The 20,141-nt window shown below is 31.0% G+C and overlaps 2 protein-coding genes across 11 annotated transcripts in view; both read right to left on the minus strand.

Annotated features, from left to right (window-relative positions):
* Positions 1-7,768: 7,768 nt before the first annotated feature.
* On the minus strand, positions 7,769-9,647 carry TfIIS (RNA polymerase II elongation factor). The gene is made up of 4 exons (XM_047059785.2): positions 9,294-9,647; positions 8,449-9,207; positions 8,234-8,380; positions 7,769-8,167 (listed from the first exon to the last, which is right to left on the minus strand). Exons 1-4 carry the CDS (start codon positions 9,363-9,365, stop codon positions 8,087-8,089), a joined length of 1,059 nt encoding a protein of 352 aa, XP_046915741.1. The 5' UTR covers positions 9,366-9,647; the 3' UTR covers positions 7,769-8,086.
* Positions 9,648-9,798: 151 nt separating this feature from the next.
* The window catches only part of LOC124495359 (Src homology 2 domain-containing protein sprint), a 28,787-nt gene continuing 18,444 nt past the window's right edge, over positions 9,799-20,141 (minus strand). For 8 of the 10 annotated variants that reach the window (XM_075733629.1, XM_075733628.1, XM_075733626.1 and 5 more), the window contains 3 exons: positions 14,163-15,023; positions 11,403-14,101; positions 9,799-11,327 (listed from right to left, as the gene is read on the minus strand). In XM_075733629.1, coding sequence (XP_075589744.1) covers positions 10,145-11,327; positions 11,403-14,101; positions 14,163-15,023 — 4,743 coding nt within the window. In that variant the 3' untranslated portion in view covers positions 9,799-10,144. Of the gene's footprint in view, positions 11,328-11,402; positions 14,102-14,162; positions 15,024-15,451; positions 15,639-19,503; positions 19,840-20,141 lie in introns of those variants that run through there. The other 2 variants (XM_047058712.2, XM_047058713.2) reach the window with 2 other exon arrangements.

Genomic DNA, 20,141 nt, shown 5'->3' on the forward strand with positions numbered 1-20,141 from the left:
AGAAAACCAATATAGAGAGGAAGAAATAACAAAAAAAAAATTGATCATCATCATCATCATCGTTGTCGAATTATTATTATGATTATGATGATGGTGATCATCATCATCATCTTCATTCGACAGAAACAAGAATGATGATGATGATAAATATAATAATGATAAAAATAAACAAACAAACAAGAAAAACAAAACAAAACAAAAAAACGAAAGATATGACAGTTTTTTTCCCCTGCATTCAGAGAGCAGAAAAACGATTCAGAATGAATATTCTGAAATTCTTGTTGTTGTTGTTGTTGTTAGTCGATCGAATTTTTGAAAAAATCATAACGATGATGATGATGCAATTTATTTCATTTTTTTTTCTTGTGGCTTCCAAAATATTTAAGGAAATTCATTTCATTTCATTTCCTGTCTCTTTTTTTTATTGATAAATTCTCAACATTGAATCCATACTAGTACTGATGGACCAAAAAAAAACTAGCTCAGTGGGAATAAATCTTTGTCATAATATAATAGACATTTAACTTTGAAAAAAGAAAAATTTTTTTTGTGAATTTGATTCGAATCATTTTGATGTAAATCTAACAAATATATGGACCCAAGGATAATAAGTGTGGGTGTTGGTGTTTGAACCACTATATGTGTGTGTGTGTGTGTGAATTGGGAATTCGGCAGTAAATTCATCTGATTCTGGTTTTTTGTTGTGTGCATTAGATATTGGATTTTTATCTTTGTTTTTTTTGTGGGCTGCTCATATGAGTGAGTGAGTGAATGTAATCACACACACACAAAGTGATCAATCATCAATTGGAAAACAAAGACAAGAAAAATAGAAGCCATAAACATGAAAAAAAACAAATAACAAACAAACAAGAAAAACTAACCCAAAATAAAGAATAAATAAATGTGAAGCCAAAAAAAAAAAAGAAAAATCGAAACAATCGAAAACTTCTGGAAACGGGAAAATATTGTTCATCATCATCATCATCATCATAAGATTCTAATGCATTACATTACAATTTGCTTTTGTACATCTTTATTTATCCAAAAAAAAAGAAATTTTTTTTGGCTATCCTAAAAACAACATCACAAATGTTGTAATAATAATTGCAAAAAAAAAAAAAAATTCTGGCACTTATTCTGGTTTCTCTGTGTGTGTACGTAATAATCAACATATATTAAATCGACGATCACCATCACCAGAAGAATAATTTCCTTGATGATTCCCTATAGACGATATATATCGTTGTTGTTTTGTGTTTGATTAAGGGCTTAGATAATTTAATGGAAAAAAAATAGATCAACTTTTTCCGCGTTCAAATTCATGATGGAATTTCGAGTGGAAATTAAAAAAAAAAAAAAAATTCCATGATGGATCATTTAAATATAAACGCAGACACTCAAAAAAAAATGGTACATTCTACCTTTCTATTCGAGTGTGTGAATGGAAAAAGAATGTGCAAAAAAAAATTTGTAGAAAAATTGAATTTTTTTCCGTTTCGAGGAAATAAAATAACCAAATAACGCGAATACCATTGTGACATATAATGATGGGATTATTGTGTTGTTGTTGTTGTTGGTGGTGGTGGTGGAATTAAATACAAAAAAACCGGCCAGTTTCAAAGTTTTTGTAACGAAATAATAATGAGTATATGATTTCTATTTTCGGAAACATTTTTCATTCGAAACAAAAATGATTGGTCGGTCGAACGGTTGAAAATGGCGCATCAATGAATATTCGATTCAATTGAATTTTGGAATGCAGCACATCATCAGATGGCATCATTTTTTTTTGTCTTCACTATTCAAATGTTGAATGTAATTGACTTTTGGCTGTAAAAATGCAATGAAAACAAAACTGAAATGTTCACATTAAGAATTGGAAAAGAAAAAGCAAATCATCATCATCATCATCATCATCTTGAAATCAATAATAACCGTTTTTTCTTTCTTTTAAAAACAGCATAAATATTTCTAAACGATTGAAAAAATGAATGAATGAGATCGATGAAAATATCGAGAGAGAGAGAGAGAGAGACAGAGATATAGAGATCGATAATAAACAGATCAATAACACACACACACACGCACAGACAGAAAAAAAATGATCAAACGAAGCAAATAAATTTCGATTGATGATTTTGATTTTAGTTTTCAATTCTCTATGCTGTCTATGATGGTTGAATCAATTTTTATTCTTCTAAATTTGAATCGTTTTTGATTCAAAAACAAAGAAAACGAATGAAAACAAAAAAAATTTTAATGATTACATAGATACGACATATGTGAAGAGAACGTTTTTTTTTTGAATTTTTGTTTTTTGCTTTTTTTTTGTTCATTGAAAAAAAAAGAAATTTGATTGATCAACCAACCAACAGGCCAAAAACAAACAAAAACGATTCCAAGATTTGAAGCCAACAACGATGATCGAGTACTTTATGTGTCCGGAACGACAAAAAAATAACAACAACAAAAATCCATTCAAAAAGTTGATACTGACTGATCGGGTTGAAATGAACGAAGAAATAGAAGAAAAACTAAACGGAAACTAAATCAAGAATTCTGTAATAGATCAAGATCTTCAACCTATTCACCTATATTCGATGAAATGAAACATCGGAAGAGAGAAAGAAAACATTGGAAATCCACGAATCACCATTTGGTAAATGTTCAAATCTGTGGTTTCAGAATGGACACAACGACGACAACAACGAAAACGAAAATGATTTCGGGAAAAAAAACAATGACAAAACACTTGAAGATGGCCATACACTCACATACACACACTGAAAAGAATTCTATTTAGATACATCGAGTATATCATACCATGTTCAATTTCAATGTTGTGTGTGTGTGTGTGTGTGTGTACAATGTACATCCACTTCTTCTTGATAGGAATTCGATCGAATAGATTTTTTTGTTTTTTTTCTATGTCAAAGAATGGATACAGAATTAGTGTTCCTTTTTTTTCTTTTGCTTGTTTTTTTTGGGCAGCATCAGCAGCAGCAGCAGCAAAAAAAGGATACAGAAATCAAAAATAAAAATAGTGACGGTCAATTGACTTCCAATTGATTTGTATTTTTCAGACTTTCAATTCCATAGATTCTTTTCTCTCTCTCTCTCTCTCTCTCTCTCTATCTATATCCCAAATAGGACAACAAATATAAGCTGTATTCATCGAGCCGAAACTGAATCCAAAATGAAAAAGAAATGAACAAAATGGGAGGCAAACAAACAAACAAACAAACGAAAAAAAAGAAGACAATTTGGTCCAGCCAAAATATTTTATTTCGATTGTCGATGTCTTATTGATTTTTTTTTCCATTTTATTTTATTTTCAAATCAAAAATATCTGTGCAATTTATTCAAAAAAAAAAAAGAAAAAAAAATTCTTGAAGCACTCGAGGATTGTAAGATTTCCGGAAAATTTTTTTTCCCGAAAACATTTCCTATATATTCGAATCAAATCTGCTTCATCAATAACTGAATGGCCATTCGATTCCAGTCGCAAAAAAAAAATCTTCAGAATAACAACAACAACAACAACAAATAAACAGTGTGGTCAATCATTCAGTCAGTCAGTCAGCCATTCCAGTAGTGTACACTATTCAACCAGAAAAACAAACAAACAAACAAAAAAAAACTTGATCTACATTTGTGGAATGAAAACAATTCTCATAATAAATGGATTTGTATACAAGTGATTCAATTGCAATGATTGAATAGAGTTTCGAAATAACTTATTGTTGGCTTTTTATTGACAAAGTAGTAAATATTTACTCACTAACACGGCACATGACATACCAAATCAACCAAATGGTCCAAAATTTTTTTTTTTTTGATCAAATATGTGCCCTACATTTTTCAACAACAAACTATTTATATATTATTAAGCGAGTAATCAACTGTCTATGATGATGATGGTGATGATGATTTGATTTGCACTTAATGACTATTTATTCTGAAATTTGTCTTATTTACACACACACACAAACACACAAACAGACATCATCATTATCAAAAAAAAAACCACTGCTTCATATTCAACAACCAAATAGATTCCGATTCATTTCCGTTGTTGTTGTCGTCGTCGTCGTAGTCGTTTTTTTCTGGTTTAAGGAAAACCAAAAAAATAAAAATATGACCAAAGTCGTTATGATTATTATGTAAACTTTCAAGAAAGCATTCATAACCGGCTTTCATTCAAAAAAAAAAAAAAATGTTCATTCCATTTGGACACTTGAAGCTATGGAAATGAAAAGAAAAATACAACAACGGAAATGACACAAGTAAGTGAATATTGCATAAAAAAACCAAACCTTTCCACTTACGAAACGAAACGTTCTTTTTTTTCTATTCAATAGTCCATTTTGGATATGGTTAATTTTGGTGACAGTCCAAAATCCATTTAGTATCAATCTATTAGCTTCTCATCATCATCAATCTTGTCTTGAAAAAAAATAGCTTGAAGATAGATATAGATGGATTTCATTCGATCGACTATTGGATTTGTTTGAAAATTTAAAAAAAAAAATTGATCACACATGCATGTATACACACACCTATCGCAGATTGAATATGTTGACAATTTTCTGTGAGTCTGTGAATTTCTATTGAAAGAAAAAAAAAACACACACGCACACACACACAAACATCGTGACATTGAATCATTCAAGCGAAAACTTTCCGAAAAAAAAAAATCTTATGCATACACATATATCATTGGTTGGTTAAAAAAATTTTTTTTCAAATTGAAACAGATCGAATTGAATGAAGATTTATTTCCGCAACGCACACACACACAGGCGCCAATTAAATCCTTTGATCATTGGATGAAGAACAAAAAAAAATCATCAAACGAAATTTTTTAAAACTTTGAAAAAAACATTTAGAGACATTCAACAATGATTTTCAAAGATTCAATTAGAAAGAATCTCAGCGATTCATCATCATCATCATCATCATCATCATCAACCATTGGTTAGAATTCCGTGTGTTTATCATATGAATGAAATATAGTTGGCAAATACGGTATTTTCAGTTCAATAAATCGAAAAAAAAGAAAGTGAAAAGCAAGACCAAATAAAAAAAAAATCAAAGAATCGACTGGCTTAAAAATGAATTGGAAATAGGAATAGTTCGAATGAATGAGCAAAGAGATATATCCACCACCACCACCATCAACATCAATATTTGAGTAATGGAAAAAAAAGATGTCACACATACGACTGGAAACAAAACAGAAAAACAACGTTTTCCCATAGTGTTCCAATGATGCAGAAATTTTCTTTTTTTTTCTTCCATTCAGTCAGTCATTCATTCATTCATCATTTCCTCTTTTTTTTCTTCATTCACAGGGGTTATCATTGAACACACACACACACACACACACACACACACACACACACATCAATGATAATGCCGACGATTCATTCATTTCCAAAATGAATAATGATTCGAAATCTGAATCCAGAACACAGAAAACAAAAATAACAAGAAGAATCATCTTGACGAAAAAAGAAGAAGAAGAAGAAAAAGAAGGAAAATAATAATCATCAGTGATGATCTAAAACTTGTTTTCTTCTGTCGACGACATTTTCTTTGACGGATTTATAAGAAAAAAAATCGAATCGATGGAAAATGTGCGCGTAACAAAATTGATTAAATTATAGTTTTTCTACCCACCAAAAAAAAAAGACAAACAAAACAAAAACAAAAAAGAGAATCCAAAGACCATTTAGTAGTTGTTGTTGTAAAAGATTTTGTCTTCGAAAGATTATCGAAAGCTTTTTTTTTATTCCAATGCATTTGATTTGGATTTTTTTTTTGTTCTTCTTGAATCGATTTGGACCACACGAATATTCTATATCATCATCATCATCACCATTGTCGGTTAATGGTCATGATGAAGTCAGCAAAAAAAAAAAAAAAAAAAAAAGAAAAAAAATGAAAATGCGAGATGAGATATCCGGATGTTTTAATGTTTCTCTTTACAACAAAAAATAATGGTAAAAGTGTAAAGATATGAAAACAAATAAATTCTTGACCGGTGGTTTTCACATTACATACGTTTTTAGTGAATGCTTTTTCATCATCATCATATAATATTCATTCAATCTCTCTCTCTCTTGGTTTTACTTTCAAATCAATTTCTTTTCACTTTGTATGCGTGAGTGTGTGCATGTTGCTGACTTTGTGGTTTTTTTTTGTTTTGTCTTGTTTGTTTTCAATAAGAAAAGGAAATTTTTTTTCTGAAAATTGAAGCATTGTGGTTTCCATTTCATTTTATTTGATTTGATCATCATCATCATCATCATCATTGTGGATGGTAAGGTAACACAAACACATTAATATCAGTAATAAAAGTAAAGTGAAAATAAATTCATTTGACGATTAAAATTTGATTTACCCCGTGTTCATCGGATACACCACCCACGCGTACATGTACAGAAAAAAAAGCTTTTTGAACACCAAACACACGGTTTTTGTGTGCAAAAGTCCATCATCATAAAAGCATCATATCAAGTAACAATTAGATTAAATGGATGTATAGTGTTTGTATTCTGTTATTGTTTCCTTGTTATAAACAAATTAACCCTAGAAAGGTAACCTACGTAAAATTTATGCTTTTTGCACTTCAAAATGTTCCAAAAAAACACTCACGATGCTAAGACAGCTGGAACCCCTTTCTATTCCTCAAGAATATATTTCTACACCTTTAGAAATAGAAAAGATCCAGTTTTCGCCTTTTATTTGTTATCTATAAGCTCAGACGTAAAAGCTTGTACGTAAAATTTACGTATGGTTGCCTGAATCAGCATAGAAAAATCTTAGAAAATTTTGCTGAGAGCGATAGTTTCGGAAATTTTTCCCAAAAAACGTCATTTATGAATAAAAATAATTTTAATCTTTTTCTTTTTTTAATCTTTTCACTTGTCAAAAACGTTTTTTCTCGCAATATTTTTTGAAATAAACGTCTTTTCTGTTCATTTGTTTATGTTTTTCACTTTATTCAAAATTAAAATGCTTGCAAAAAGCGTTTAACAACGACCGGATGTAAGCGTTGTGGCACCGCCCCCGTGGCGAATATCAGATAAAAATTTGTCAATCATGTTTCGAAACACAATCATCGATTGATTAATCATATTTACAGGATAATTTTTCATTTTTTCTTGACGCTGTGATAATTTCAAAATTGACAATAAAAAAAAATTCAAAATTTACACCATATCTTTGATTTGATATTTTTGAACTTTCCACTTTTGAAAAATGATTTTTTTTTCTTTAATATAAAATAGAGGTGTGATTCAATGAATAAACGTTAAAATTTAACATAAATAATCAGATGAATAATTTTTATAGCGGAAATAAGTTAGGCATATCAACTACGTAAAATTTACGTAGGTTACCTTTCCCGCAATATCGATAAGGTTACCTTTCTAGGGTTAATAGAATTTTTTTTTCTCTGTTTTGGAATCAAATCAACAACAACAAAAACAAAAACAAATATTAATTTTAATCAAAGTTTATAGTTTTCATCAAAAGATGGCGTTACAGAGTGAAATAAACATATTCGAAAAATTTGTTTATCAAATTTCAAACGATCGAGTTTCATGTCAAAGTTTAATCATCATTCCATATACTTTTTTTTTGTTTAAATTTGATTTATTAAGAGACAAATACCAAATTATCATTATCTTTTTGTTTTCAAATCGATCATTGTCAATGATTGTTGGGATGATAAAATATTTTATAAGACTGAGATTGAATGACTGACCACATCATTAATTAATCAAAAAAAAAAAAAAAAAAAAAAAAAAATGACCGAGGAAGAAAAATGTTTTGTTTTGTTCATCAAGAAATATAGAATAACTATATAATATATAATTTATGTGTAATGAAGTGTATTAAAACAATTGTCTGAAGCAGTTTATCAATTATTAGAATTTATATATAAATTTCTTGGCAGAATGAATGGAAAAACTTTTTTTTTATACTAATGTTTTAAACAACAAAATGATGATGATGATGATGAGCCAAATCCTTCATTCATTCATTGATCAATAAGATTGCGCATTCCAAAAATTTAGCAAAATTTCCATCGTTTTCCGCATTCATTACAATAACAGAATGTTGTCATTGGTTCATCGGCGCTACGTGTTTGAACCTAAAAAATAATGAATGGAAAAAACAAGTGAAATAATGATGATAATATTGTTATCGATGATAATACCTGATTATAAGTACAATTATTCCTTTTACATGCTGGACATTTTATCAGATCAGTTTTCGTTCCACCTGTTAATGACATTTGAGCATCATTGATTGCTTCTTTTGTGAATTTTTGTCTCAATTGTTTCATTTCATTGCTGGCCATTTCCTAGAAATAATCAAAAAAACACAACGTTTCAATATTGAGATTAAATAAATTGCCATCAATCAACTAACCTCGGCTGTCATCGCTGCAATTCTTTCGGGTTTAATATGTCCCCGTAGTACATTCAATTTGAGATCAGGATTCTTTTTATCATTCAAATTCGATACACGTGAACGAACACGATTCTTGTATCGAAGATTCGTATCTTTAAATTCTTTATAAATATTGTCCTCAATTTCGGCGGCTAATATTTCCACATCATAGAATGCTTCGTCTTTTTCCATTTCAGGATCCGGTTTCAATGCGTTTGCCAATAATTCACGACATTTAAGACGAACAGAATTAGTTGTATCAGAAGGAAACGATGTTTGTTTGGGTAATTGTGGTGGACGTCTGGACGCCATGCCAACGCTGCCACCACTACTTGCATTTGATGAATTATTGTTGTTATTATTATTATTATTAGAACCATTGATCATATTCGGTGATGATTGTGATGACGATTGTGATAATCTAGAACTATCATTATTACAATCAGCCATAGAATCCATTGAAATCATTCCATTATCGTTATTATTACAAGTTTTGTTTCCATTGTTGTTTCCACTACCAATCGCCGCACCGCTACCACCACCATTACCATTATCTTTTTCATTCAATAATTTTTTCCATGTTTTAATCAATGATTTCGATAACGAACTAATCTCTTCGTCGTGAATTGATTTTCGTAAATGATTAACAATTTTCCCAATATTCGTTTTCTGTATCTGATCCAATGTGATTTTCATTCGTTGTAATGCTTTCAAAATGTCTACAGCTTGTGCAGCACTCTGTTTGTTGTTGTTATTGTTGATGGAGGGAAACAAAAAAATAAATAAATAATCACTAAATTCTTTTCAAATCATTAGCTACATACCGAAGTATCCTTTCGAATTGCTATTTTATCCAGCTTTTTAGCCACACGCATCAATTCTTCATCATTGGCCATTATGAATGGTGAGAAATTAAGAATTTTTTTTTCAGCAAAAAATAAAAGGGAACACTTCGAATTTGCTCGCAGACATAGAGGAATGAAAGCAAAAAAAAAAATTATGCCGGGAAAAACGATGAAAACAAGCAGCCGAAATGATGAGATTGAAATGAAATTTGAGCAAAGAGGGAGCCCGTGGCCGATTAGAACAACGGCCGACAAGCAAACGAACAAACAACCAGACAACCAGTTTTCTCACACCAAACACAAAATTAACGAGCACGAGCAGTTCGCAAAAAAAAACAAACCAAAATAAAATAAAATAAAAACACGACGAAAGTATTCTTCATAGAATACGTTACAAATTACCAGAAAAAGAAAAAAAATTCGAATCATTTTACCGCGAATAAAAGAATCCAGACGAAAAAAAAAACAAAATTAAAACAAATGATGAAACGGAATTGATTCTGTTTAATCAGAATCAGAATTCAAAAAAATTTATTTATTCATTTATCAAGATAAATAAAATCAAAAAAAGTGAATGTGTGTATGTGGATTTTGGACAAAAAAATTTTTCAATTTATTGACTGACAAATTTTGTTGTATCCCGTTATTTTACTGACTAGCAAACACGATGATCTATTAGTTTTTTTTTTGAAAGTTGATGATCAATTTTTTTCTGTTTGTCATTTTAATTACAATTGTTTAATGATGATGAATGAGTAATTGAGTGAATAATGAAGTTGAGAGAATTGAAAAAATAAAAAGTAATATAAACAGCAATGAATGAAGATGACTCAATTTGGGCTAGTGATTGGCCAAATAAATTTAGCATCACAACGTTTATAGGCAAACATAGTGGATTCATTTCGTGCCATCAATTCTGATTTTATCACCTGTGGATATTCATTGTCCAATAGTTGAATTTCTTCCAGACCATTTTCTTTGATACGATATAACGAATAATCTTCTGGATTCGTTATACGAAATGTATGCGCAATCATACGACAAACTTCTTTCGTTGTCATATTATGTCGAACTGGTACAGTTTTACAAGTGATACTTGATGTAAGCTCGTTTGGTATCATAATCTTCATATATGCTTGCATATTGGCTATCGAAGGCAATGCTAATGGTGCACATGTAGAACCCGATGATATCATCGCTCCACCACCATTAGTCGTAGATGAATTCATTTGTCTTTGAAGATTTTCTGATGGCTGTGCTTTCAACATTGAAAACATTGATTGACCACCACCACCAACACCATTCAATGTGATAATATCTTCCAATGCTCGAGCATTATCAGCTGTATACATTGTTTTTAGCACTTGTATTGCGCTTGATAAAACCGTTAAATAGTAGCTACCTTCGCCATTCAGAATGGATGGATGCAACAATCCAAGCATATATTCGGATTCAATTTCCGCTGAAATTACACCACAATGAACAATTAAATAGACCAACATGGGTAATAAATCATCACCACTGAAAGCTCGATTATATTTCGATTGTTTATCACTACTACATTTCGATGTTATTTTTTCTTTATAATTTCCATTCAATATGGCTATACAACGTAATAAATGTTCCAATTTTTTTATCGGCGAATAAGATTGTTGTAATCGTCGTAAATTTTTCTGTATTTCGGCCATAATTCTTGGATCAATTGGCAATAATTCCGTACGGATTCCCAGCTCTTCGGGCGTTTTATTTTGTGCCAATTTAATGTTGGTGGATAAAATTTTCAATGAACCAGACATTGTATGTGAACGAATGAATAATTCGTATAGAAAATTCTTCAATGGTTTAATGATTAATTTTTGCAATGAAACTTCAAGTATTGAATCAATATTTAAAAATTGATTCGGTTTCAATCGACTTCGTTCATTTTGGACAATTTTAATAAAATCACCTTCACCATGTTTGATTAGATAATTTTTCATTCCATTCATAAATTGTCTAACGTAGCCAAGGATCCTGTTTTTTTATGAGAATACAAACATATATCAATCAATAAACAAAATTAAAAAATCCAAATCAATCAATACTTACACGCTAGGATTTGGATCAGTCGTTTCTTTCGTACATTCAATAAAATTATCAATCGATTTAGCAAAAGTATTATCTTTTCGTGCAGCCAATTCAAATACATAATTGCTAATATTGTAAGCAATATTCAATTTGATACCATCATCCGTAGACGATGATGAATTTCGTGGCTGTTGTGGATTTTTTTCTTTCAATGTAATTTCACTATCATCTCGTTTAATGAAATGTCCATTCAATGTTTGTTCATCAGATTCATCTTCAGCAACACTATCATAATCATCTTCATTTGTTTGTGGCACTACTAAACCATGTGGATGTTGTTCTTGATTCAATAAAAATGAATTAAAATTAATGAGATCATTGTTAAGTAATTGTCTAGTTGAATTCGTAGAATCATCATCATCTAAATCTAATCCACAATGATTTGTGGACGATTGACCACCACCATGATGTAGTTCGGAAATGAACAGTGATTCAACCACATCCATATTCCATGGTTCAGAAAATTCAGTACAAACATCGGTAGCAACCGATTTGGCCGTTAGTTTACGTTCACGATCCGAACTGTCTTGTTGCAGTGGTTGTTGCTGTTGACGATGTTTTTTATTAATCAAATTCATCGAATCAATATGTGTGATTTTTGGTACAGCTAATTCTGGTGCTTTAGCACTAATCAAATCTTCCACCGTGGTGATATCACTTTTCATTGAACCATTTGTTGTGATACTCGAACGTTTCAGATGTTCAAGCTGAGCTAATGACATTTTCATAGCCAATTGATTTTGTATCGAACGATGAATACGACCATTGTGGTGACATTGATCACCACCACCAATACCAGAATGCCATTGCCAAGCACTATCGAGTGTGGAGAACGCAGTATCATGTTTCGGATTGAAAGATTTCAATCCTTGATTCTGCTGCTGATGATGATGATGATGAATAAATTGATTACGTCGTTCATTCATCAATGTTTCTCGTATTGAATTTAAATCTGAACCACTGACGGCGGTGGCAAAACGATTACGAAAATTTTCCAATAAACTTTCCAATGAATGACTCATCGTAAACGTTGTTGGATTCAATGAAGAAGATTCCATATCCATAGTATTTTGACTATTACTAGCCAATTCTGGATCCGAATGTCGTTTCGGTTGTTGATGCTGTTGATGAATAGCAACCAAAGCATCGATGGGATCCATATAAAAACATGATAATGATGAATTGGCACGTGTGATTCGACCCATTTGTGATTGGTTTGGTGTCAATAATAATTGTTTATTTGTATCATAAGTTTGTGTGCATACATCACATTTTATCGATGATGATGGTGGCGGTGGTGGTTGCTGAGCATCGATTGATGGCTGTAATTCCGTAACGGCCGCTAGTGAATGTTGTGGTGGTAATGGTGCAGGTGATGGTGTTTGTTGATTTTTTATTTCCTCTTCACCGATCATGATCGGTACAGGTGACAATGATGATGTATGGTGATGTTGTGGTGCCTGAATCATTTGATTGTAATAATTTCTGTATTGTAGAGATAAATTATTGGAAATTTCATCATCATCGTCGTTGTATTCTTCTACTTCCAAAATATTTGGTGTAATTTTATGTGTTAAAGAAAATTTAGCCATTTCAATCTCTGATTCAGTCATTGACATTGGACTGAGTAGATCCTGTAATGCCGCCGGTTTCGATTGTTGATTTGATTGATAAGGTTTTTTCGTACGTAGACTCGATAATGGTGGACCATTTGCAGGCAATGGAGGCGGTGTTGTTGAACCACCACCATTTGGTGAATTACGATTACGAGGTGGAATCGGTGGAGGCACATAATTTGGTATTCTTGGTGGTAGTTTAGGCAAATTATTTTGATGATTATGATTTTTGATTGTAGGATTATTATGCACTTCAACGATTGTAGTCGTATTTGCTGTTGCTGTTATTGGTGATGATATTGAATCTTCATTGATAGTTTTTGTCGGATTAATCATCATCAATGGACTGTTTGATTGATGATCACCACCACATGTCATTGAAAGATTTTTAGGAGGTAAAGGTGGCGGTGTCGGTGAAACAGCATTTGATTGTGATGGCATAGTTGTAGGTGATGCTGAATCTGAGGTATTTCGACGTGAACGAATTGAAATTGACGGCGGTGGCATCGGTGACATTGACATAGATGATTTTGATTGATTCGATTCACTAGAATTGGAATTATGGCGTCGAGCTTTTTGTCGATTGTAATGTTTTGTAGGTTGTTGTTGTTGTTGTTGTTGAGGTGGTGGTTCTTGTTGTTGATTCTGATTTTGATTAATCATAGCCAATGTTTCATTGTTAAGAGAATTTTTTGGCAATTGTTTCAACGAAACAAATTTTGATTGCCAAAATTCTTGACCAAGCAATGCTAATGATGTTAATTGACTACGGCCAGAATTTAATAAAACCGATGGCAAATTTAATTGAACAGGTAATTCATCTTGACATTGTGAATAATGGATAACTAGCTGTAGAATTGAATTGAAATAATGTTCAGATCCTTCTAAACGAAAAACTGACGATGTCGATGATGATTTTGTCGTTGATGATGATACTGGTGCTTTGGTAATTTTCTCAATAAGATAATGTTCAACATGTGGACCACGTCCTTGTGGTAATCGTACGGATACAGCCATTGTATTCGGTTTACTTGATTGTCGAACCTAAAAATAGAGAAAATGAGAAAATCATTTGTGTCTTTAAATACAATGAAAGAAAACTTACAATGAAAACACCGACATTTTTGCCCTGAAGATAATGAACGACCGTAGCACGATTTATATGTGGCAGATACCAAATTGTCTGTGTCATTCTGAATCGTTGATCATATGACAATTCTTTCACGGAATCCAAATTATTCACATTATTTGTATCAACCGTAGTAAGTGTTGTCGTTGTTGCATCTTCTTCTTCTTCTTCTCCTTCTAGATCATCAGATTCAGCAAGATCACTAGTACGTTCATAACTAACATCGGCAGCTGAATCTTCGGATTCAGCCGGTCTCATGATTTCGTCTTTCAACATTTTTTGATTAATAAACGATGTAATTGTTTTTGGTTGTTGTTGTTGTTGTTGTTGATTTTGATTCTTTTGTTGATGAGAATGAGAATGATTTTTCATAATTGAAATCACTTGAACCATTGATTTGGTTGATGGATCAATTTTAGTGACTATTGAACCAGCTGCTACTGGTCCAGGACTTGTAGATTTAGGACCATCATCATCTTCATCTTCCTCTTCATCATCGGTATTATCGTCAAGCATATCATTACTTTGTTCATCATCAGCATCAACTTCATAGGCAATTTCTCTACCATCATCATCATCATCGTCGTCGTCGTCGTCTTCTTCTTCGTGATCTAATTCATCATCATCATCGACATTACCTTCTGGCAATAATGCAAGAACGTCTACTGTTGTTGCTGTTGTTGTATCATTTTCATGTTGATCATAATTGTCATCCGATTTTCGATCATCATTATCGTTGTTTTTGTTGTGTGACAACGACATTTGTTTTACTACGATATTAGGCTTGGTCAATTCGGATGTTTCCGTCGTCATCGATAATGTTTCCTTATCCAAAGCCTAAAAGCATTAACAGACGAGAAAAAAACAAATTAGAATTAGTCCAGCCAGACAATCATCATCATCATCATCAGTAGTAATAAAAAAGTGCGAAGATTAAACAATTAAGATAGTCGAACCAAGCAAGCAAGCAGATTTGATTTCTTTTTTCATTCTTCTTGACACACTAACAACAACAAAAAAAGCTATCAAATTCCTTGAATATGCATCCAAAATAGCTTCAATTCCAATGATGATGATGAGGATAAAAACCTCAGGTTCATAGGTCATAAATGATGAACAAAAAACGAAAAACGAAACGAAGTGAAATGAAATGAAAAAATTTTGATTACCACCAGGTGAGATTTGCACCAACAAATAACCAAAAAAAAACAGCATCTGTTCAAGCCAAACTGTCATCATCATCATTATTGGCCTTTTAACTCGACCTTGGACATTTTAAAAAATTCCAACCAAATAAACAAAACAAAAAAATGAAAAAATAGATTTCTTCTTCATTTCATTTCAGATGATATCGACCATAAATGATGGTGACAATTAATCATTGAAATCATAACGATGTTATTATAAATGAAACAACGAGAAAAAGATATATTTGGGTGACACATAAACAACGACAACAACAAGGACAAAAAAAATCCCAGTCATTTTTTCTTCATTTTAAATTGATGGATGTGGAAACATGGACATGGTATTTACCGAAAAAAAAATCAAAAAATAAACGACGATTGTCCATTGATCATCATCAGATTAAAGTTTCACTTTAATGATGATGACTATAAACAACAACAACAACTAGATGATTACGATGTTTTTTTTTCCTTTTTGACCCAATCGCTTAGAAATCATCATGTCCGATGATTTTTTTTTTTTTTGATATTAATTTGTTTGTCCGATTTGTTTATTATTGTCATGTGTGGTAGAAAGTTTTTAATATCGTGTGCATTTGTGTATGTAGGACGACGACACAATGATGATAATTCATTCAATATGCTACTAAGCCATACATGATTCAGAGGTCAAAAGAACAGCAAAAAAAAAACTGATTCAACCCACGCCATTTTTTTTTTTTTTTTTGGTGGATCAATAATAAAAACTAGTAAAGTTCATCATAATCATCATCAATTTTCGGCTTTTCATTCATTTTTACTTTTTGGAAAATTGAGAGCGTAAATAAAACAAAGGTATCGCTATTATTTTATAGATTATAATCGCTTAATTGGAAGTTTTTTCTCTCTCTCTTTCTCACTGTTTGTTTAAGTTTTTTACTTACTTACAAACTACATTTTTTCCATGTTACGGTCTACTTATTATGGTCATGATGATCATCATCAACGATGATGATGATGATTTTGATTTTTGAAATTTGTCAAATTTGTGTTTAACCATCGATTGATCGATGGTGAAAAATTACAACTGACTGACACAAAATGTTTGTATCAAGAGTCGACTCATAGAAACGAGAAAAAAAAACAAAAGGAATGAAGATTAATATATAATATAATGCGGCATGGTTTTTCCCAGAATAAATTCCACAATTCTGGTTTCTATTCCACACTAATGAAAAAAAACCATGAATTCTGTGCGAGTTCTGCAATGCTGTCAGTCAAAATTCCATAGAATATACAATGGCCATTCATGTGAAATTCATTCATTCAATGGAAAAAAAAGAGAAAAAAAAAATGTAAAGAAAATCCATTCTGTTTCATGTCAACTGAAAAAATGTACGTCGTAAAATTTAATTTCAATTCATATAATGATAATAAACAACCACAACATACCAGTATCGAAGAAAAAATCCGTTTAATATACAGTTTTTGGAAGGATATTTTTTATCTAGCCTAGAAAAGGAAAAATTTTTCAACTAGCAATGATCGATTGACGGTTAAGAAGTTCAGATGAAAAAAAAATCATTGAATTTTTTTTTTTTTTGAAAAAAAATTAAGATTCTTTTTATCAGTTTTTTTTCTCTATAACTGTGATGCTGATACAAGATCAAGCAGCTCTCGTATCATCAGCATCACCCACGTACGTAGAGAAAAATTTTAAATTTAAAAAAAAAAAATCTATCACAGTGATGACAAGTGAAAAAAAAAACAAAACTAGATCAAGATATTACCGCTATCACTCTGCACATTAAAAAAAATAGAGTTGACTTGAATTTTTTTTTAATTCCTAAATCGAAAAAAAAAATCTCATCATTCAAGCAAAATGTTGAAAAAAAATCGATTTAAACAAGAAAATTGCGAACAAAAAAATCATCATCATTTATCTCTCGATGTGGAATGAACCAAACTGTGCCGCTACTTTTTCAAATTAAACCCCCTTGGTTCATTTAATCAGTTAATCAAAAAAAAAAAATCACCACCACCAACACAACAACCTGGTTTAAAAATAAAAAATAAAAATGACTGCCAATTATGGAATGATGGTTGAATGTCAATGTGTGGTTTTTATTTTCATTTTGAATTCGCAGGAAACAAAAAGACAAACAAAATTTCATGGAATGGAATAAAAAACACTCACACACACACAGACAATTCAATGGAATCAAGAGAAAAATTACATTTTTTTTAATTAAAAAAAACATTCATTTTCGGTCCATAATTAATTATTAAGGAGCATCAGAATGAATGACAAAAAAAAACCGAAAAACAACAACAGCCATATGACACCTTTGCGACATCAATATATAACAATTTTCTTTTCTTTCTTATTCCTTTCGTATAGATATTGAAGAAAAAACCAATTCATCCATGCATGAAAATAGATTAGATCCAATTTTCTATGTAGGACAACAACAACGAGCAAAAAAAAAAAAAAGAAATCTAAAAACAAAAATTATACATGTCGCCTAATCATCATCATCATCATTTGTTGTTGTCACCATAATCATATGTCACATACATACAACCCGTTTTCATGGTCTAAGAATAGAGAGCAAGAGAGAGGTTAAACCCTATGATAATGATGAAACGAAACTAATAATTTCGTTCAACGTTTGAAATATGCAATTTCAACAGTACATCATCATCAGAATCATTGCCGTATAATAAAAAAATTGTTACTTTTTTTTGCCGTTCAATTTTTCATTATTCATCAATTACCACCATAGATAACAATGAGCAATTCATGACGCCTACGCCGATAATATAAATCGTTTATATATTACGAAAAACTATTAGAAACAATTTTATTAAATAAAGAATAAAAAAAAAAATTCTGAAAAAAGTGAAACAAAATAAAGTGAAAGAAAATATTTCAAAATGACAGAATAATGAACGACAACGACATAGAGAAACCATTTAAGCTGAATGAATCTTTTCGTCTTTTCAGACTAAAGTCAAATGATGAATCAGCAAGACAAAAACCAGACATACACACAAGAAAAAAAACTGCAGAATATTGCAAAAAAAAGAAGAAAATTCCCCTCTCCAGAACCTCACAGAATGTAACATGATGATGTCAAGGCAAAACCATACAAAGAAAAACGATTACAAAAAAGCCTTTCGAACAAAAAAAAAGAGAACCGTTTAAATTAATTTTCACTTTAAGTGGAAAAATTTCCCTTTGGACACCAGAATTGCTCTCAAATTAATTTTCCAAGTGTGTGTGCGAGTGTGCGAGTGCAAGAATTTTATTCACAAATCTTTGTAAGCGGGTAAATTGATTTGAATTAATTAGCTGAAGCATCGAATTTTCACTCACATAAAAATTAGTGTCTGTGTGTGTATCGATAATGAATTCCAAAGAATTTTTGTTGTTTTTTTTCAGTTAAAGAAATTATTATTGCAATGACGTGACCCATATCATCATCATCATCATCATTACAATAATAATGGACAATGGGGATAATAGATATACACAGGAATCATTATACAATGGTCAAGAACACACGTTATTCCAGATGTTCACATAATCAAGTGCCTTAAATAAAATTTTTTTGTTTGTTTGTTTGTTGTTTCATTTGCATTTCTTTTTTTCTGGAACAACAACAACAACAATAAAATTTTGGTTCCCACGTCCACCAAATTCGGTGAATATTTTGTTTCGAAACAAAACAAAAAAGTTCCGATGAGCATAATAAAAATGAAATGAAAACTTTCTGAATAAAAAAAAACTCGGTAGAAACCGGAAACATGAGATAAGATGAGATGAGATGAGAAAAAAAAATTCACATTAATCATTTGCGTAAACAGGATATTTCTTAGTTTCGTGAAACTTATAAATGATGATCATGATGATGATGATGATGATGATTTTTCATCATCATAACTATTTTGTTTTCAATTTTTCTTTGAATAATTTAAATGAAATGAATATTTATTCGTTATTTTGGTTGACGATCATCATCATCATCATCATCATCGATACGACGAGATATGAATTATAGATTAGTGTGTGCATGTGTGCGTGTGTGTTTGTTTTTTTTTCAATCATCATTTAGTGTCATCGAAATAAAATTTTTTTTTTCACTTACAAGTTGAAAACCAGAAGAATCGTTCGGATTCGTTATTGGTATATTTGAATTTGAAATAAACGTTGTAAATGTATTATTCATTGGTAAACGATTTATCGATGATATTGGTTTTGATTTGTTTTTTGTTAAATTTTTTTTATTCAAAATTTTTTTCATTGATGTCACCATCTTCGGTGGTGTTGATGTCGATGTTGTTGATGACAATGAAAATGATACAGATGATTTTTTAAATCGATCAATCATCATCATTTTATCATCGATTGTAGCAACATTAATCGACGGTTTTTTCGTACTTGAAAAACTCCCACCACCACCACCATTACCACCATTACCATCATTAGCAATAAAAGCAGCAGCAGCAGCGGTAACAATATCTGAAGCTTTTAAAACGTTTATATCGATGAAAGCATTTTGAATTAGTCGTTGTCGTCGTTAATAAAGATGAACGATGAGCAAAAATAGAAATAGAAAGCAAACAAGATAGATCAACAACAACAACAAAAATTTGACAATGTGTGTGTTTGTCATGATAAACGAAAACCAACAAAAAAAAGGTGAAAAAAAAACGAAAATCAAAACGAAACATTAACATGTAAAACAAATAAAAACAAAATCATTACAAACTGAAATGTCAAATC

This window comes from Dermatophagoides farinae, chromosome 8 (genome assembly GCF_024713945.1).
Source record: "Dermatophagoides farinae isolate YC_2012a chromosome 8, ASM2471394v1, whole genome shotgun sequence".
Classification (NCBI taxonomy): domain Eukaryota; kingdom Metazoa; phylum Arthropoda; class Arachnida; order Sarcoptiformes; family Pyroglyphidae; genus Dermatophagoides; species Dermatophagoides farinae.

Bases quoted from the DNA above. Each gene is read 5' to 3' on its own strand.
- TfIIS (XM_047059785.2), bottom strand. From the start codon at position 9,365: ATGGCCAATGATGAAGAATTGATGCGTGTGGCTAAAAAGCTGGATAAA. The intron at 8,381-8,448 runs GTTAGTTGATTG...GATTATTTCTAG, and splicing joins TTGCAGCGATGACAGCCGAG to GAAATGGCCAGCAATGAAAT. The intron at 8,168-8,233 runs GTATTATCATCG...ATTATTTTTTAG, and splicing joins ATAATTGTACTTATAATCAG to GTTCAAACACGTAGCGCCGA.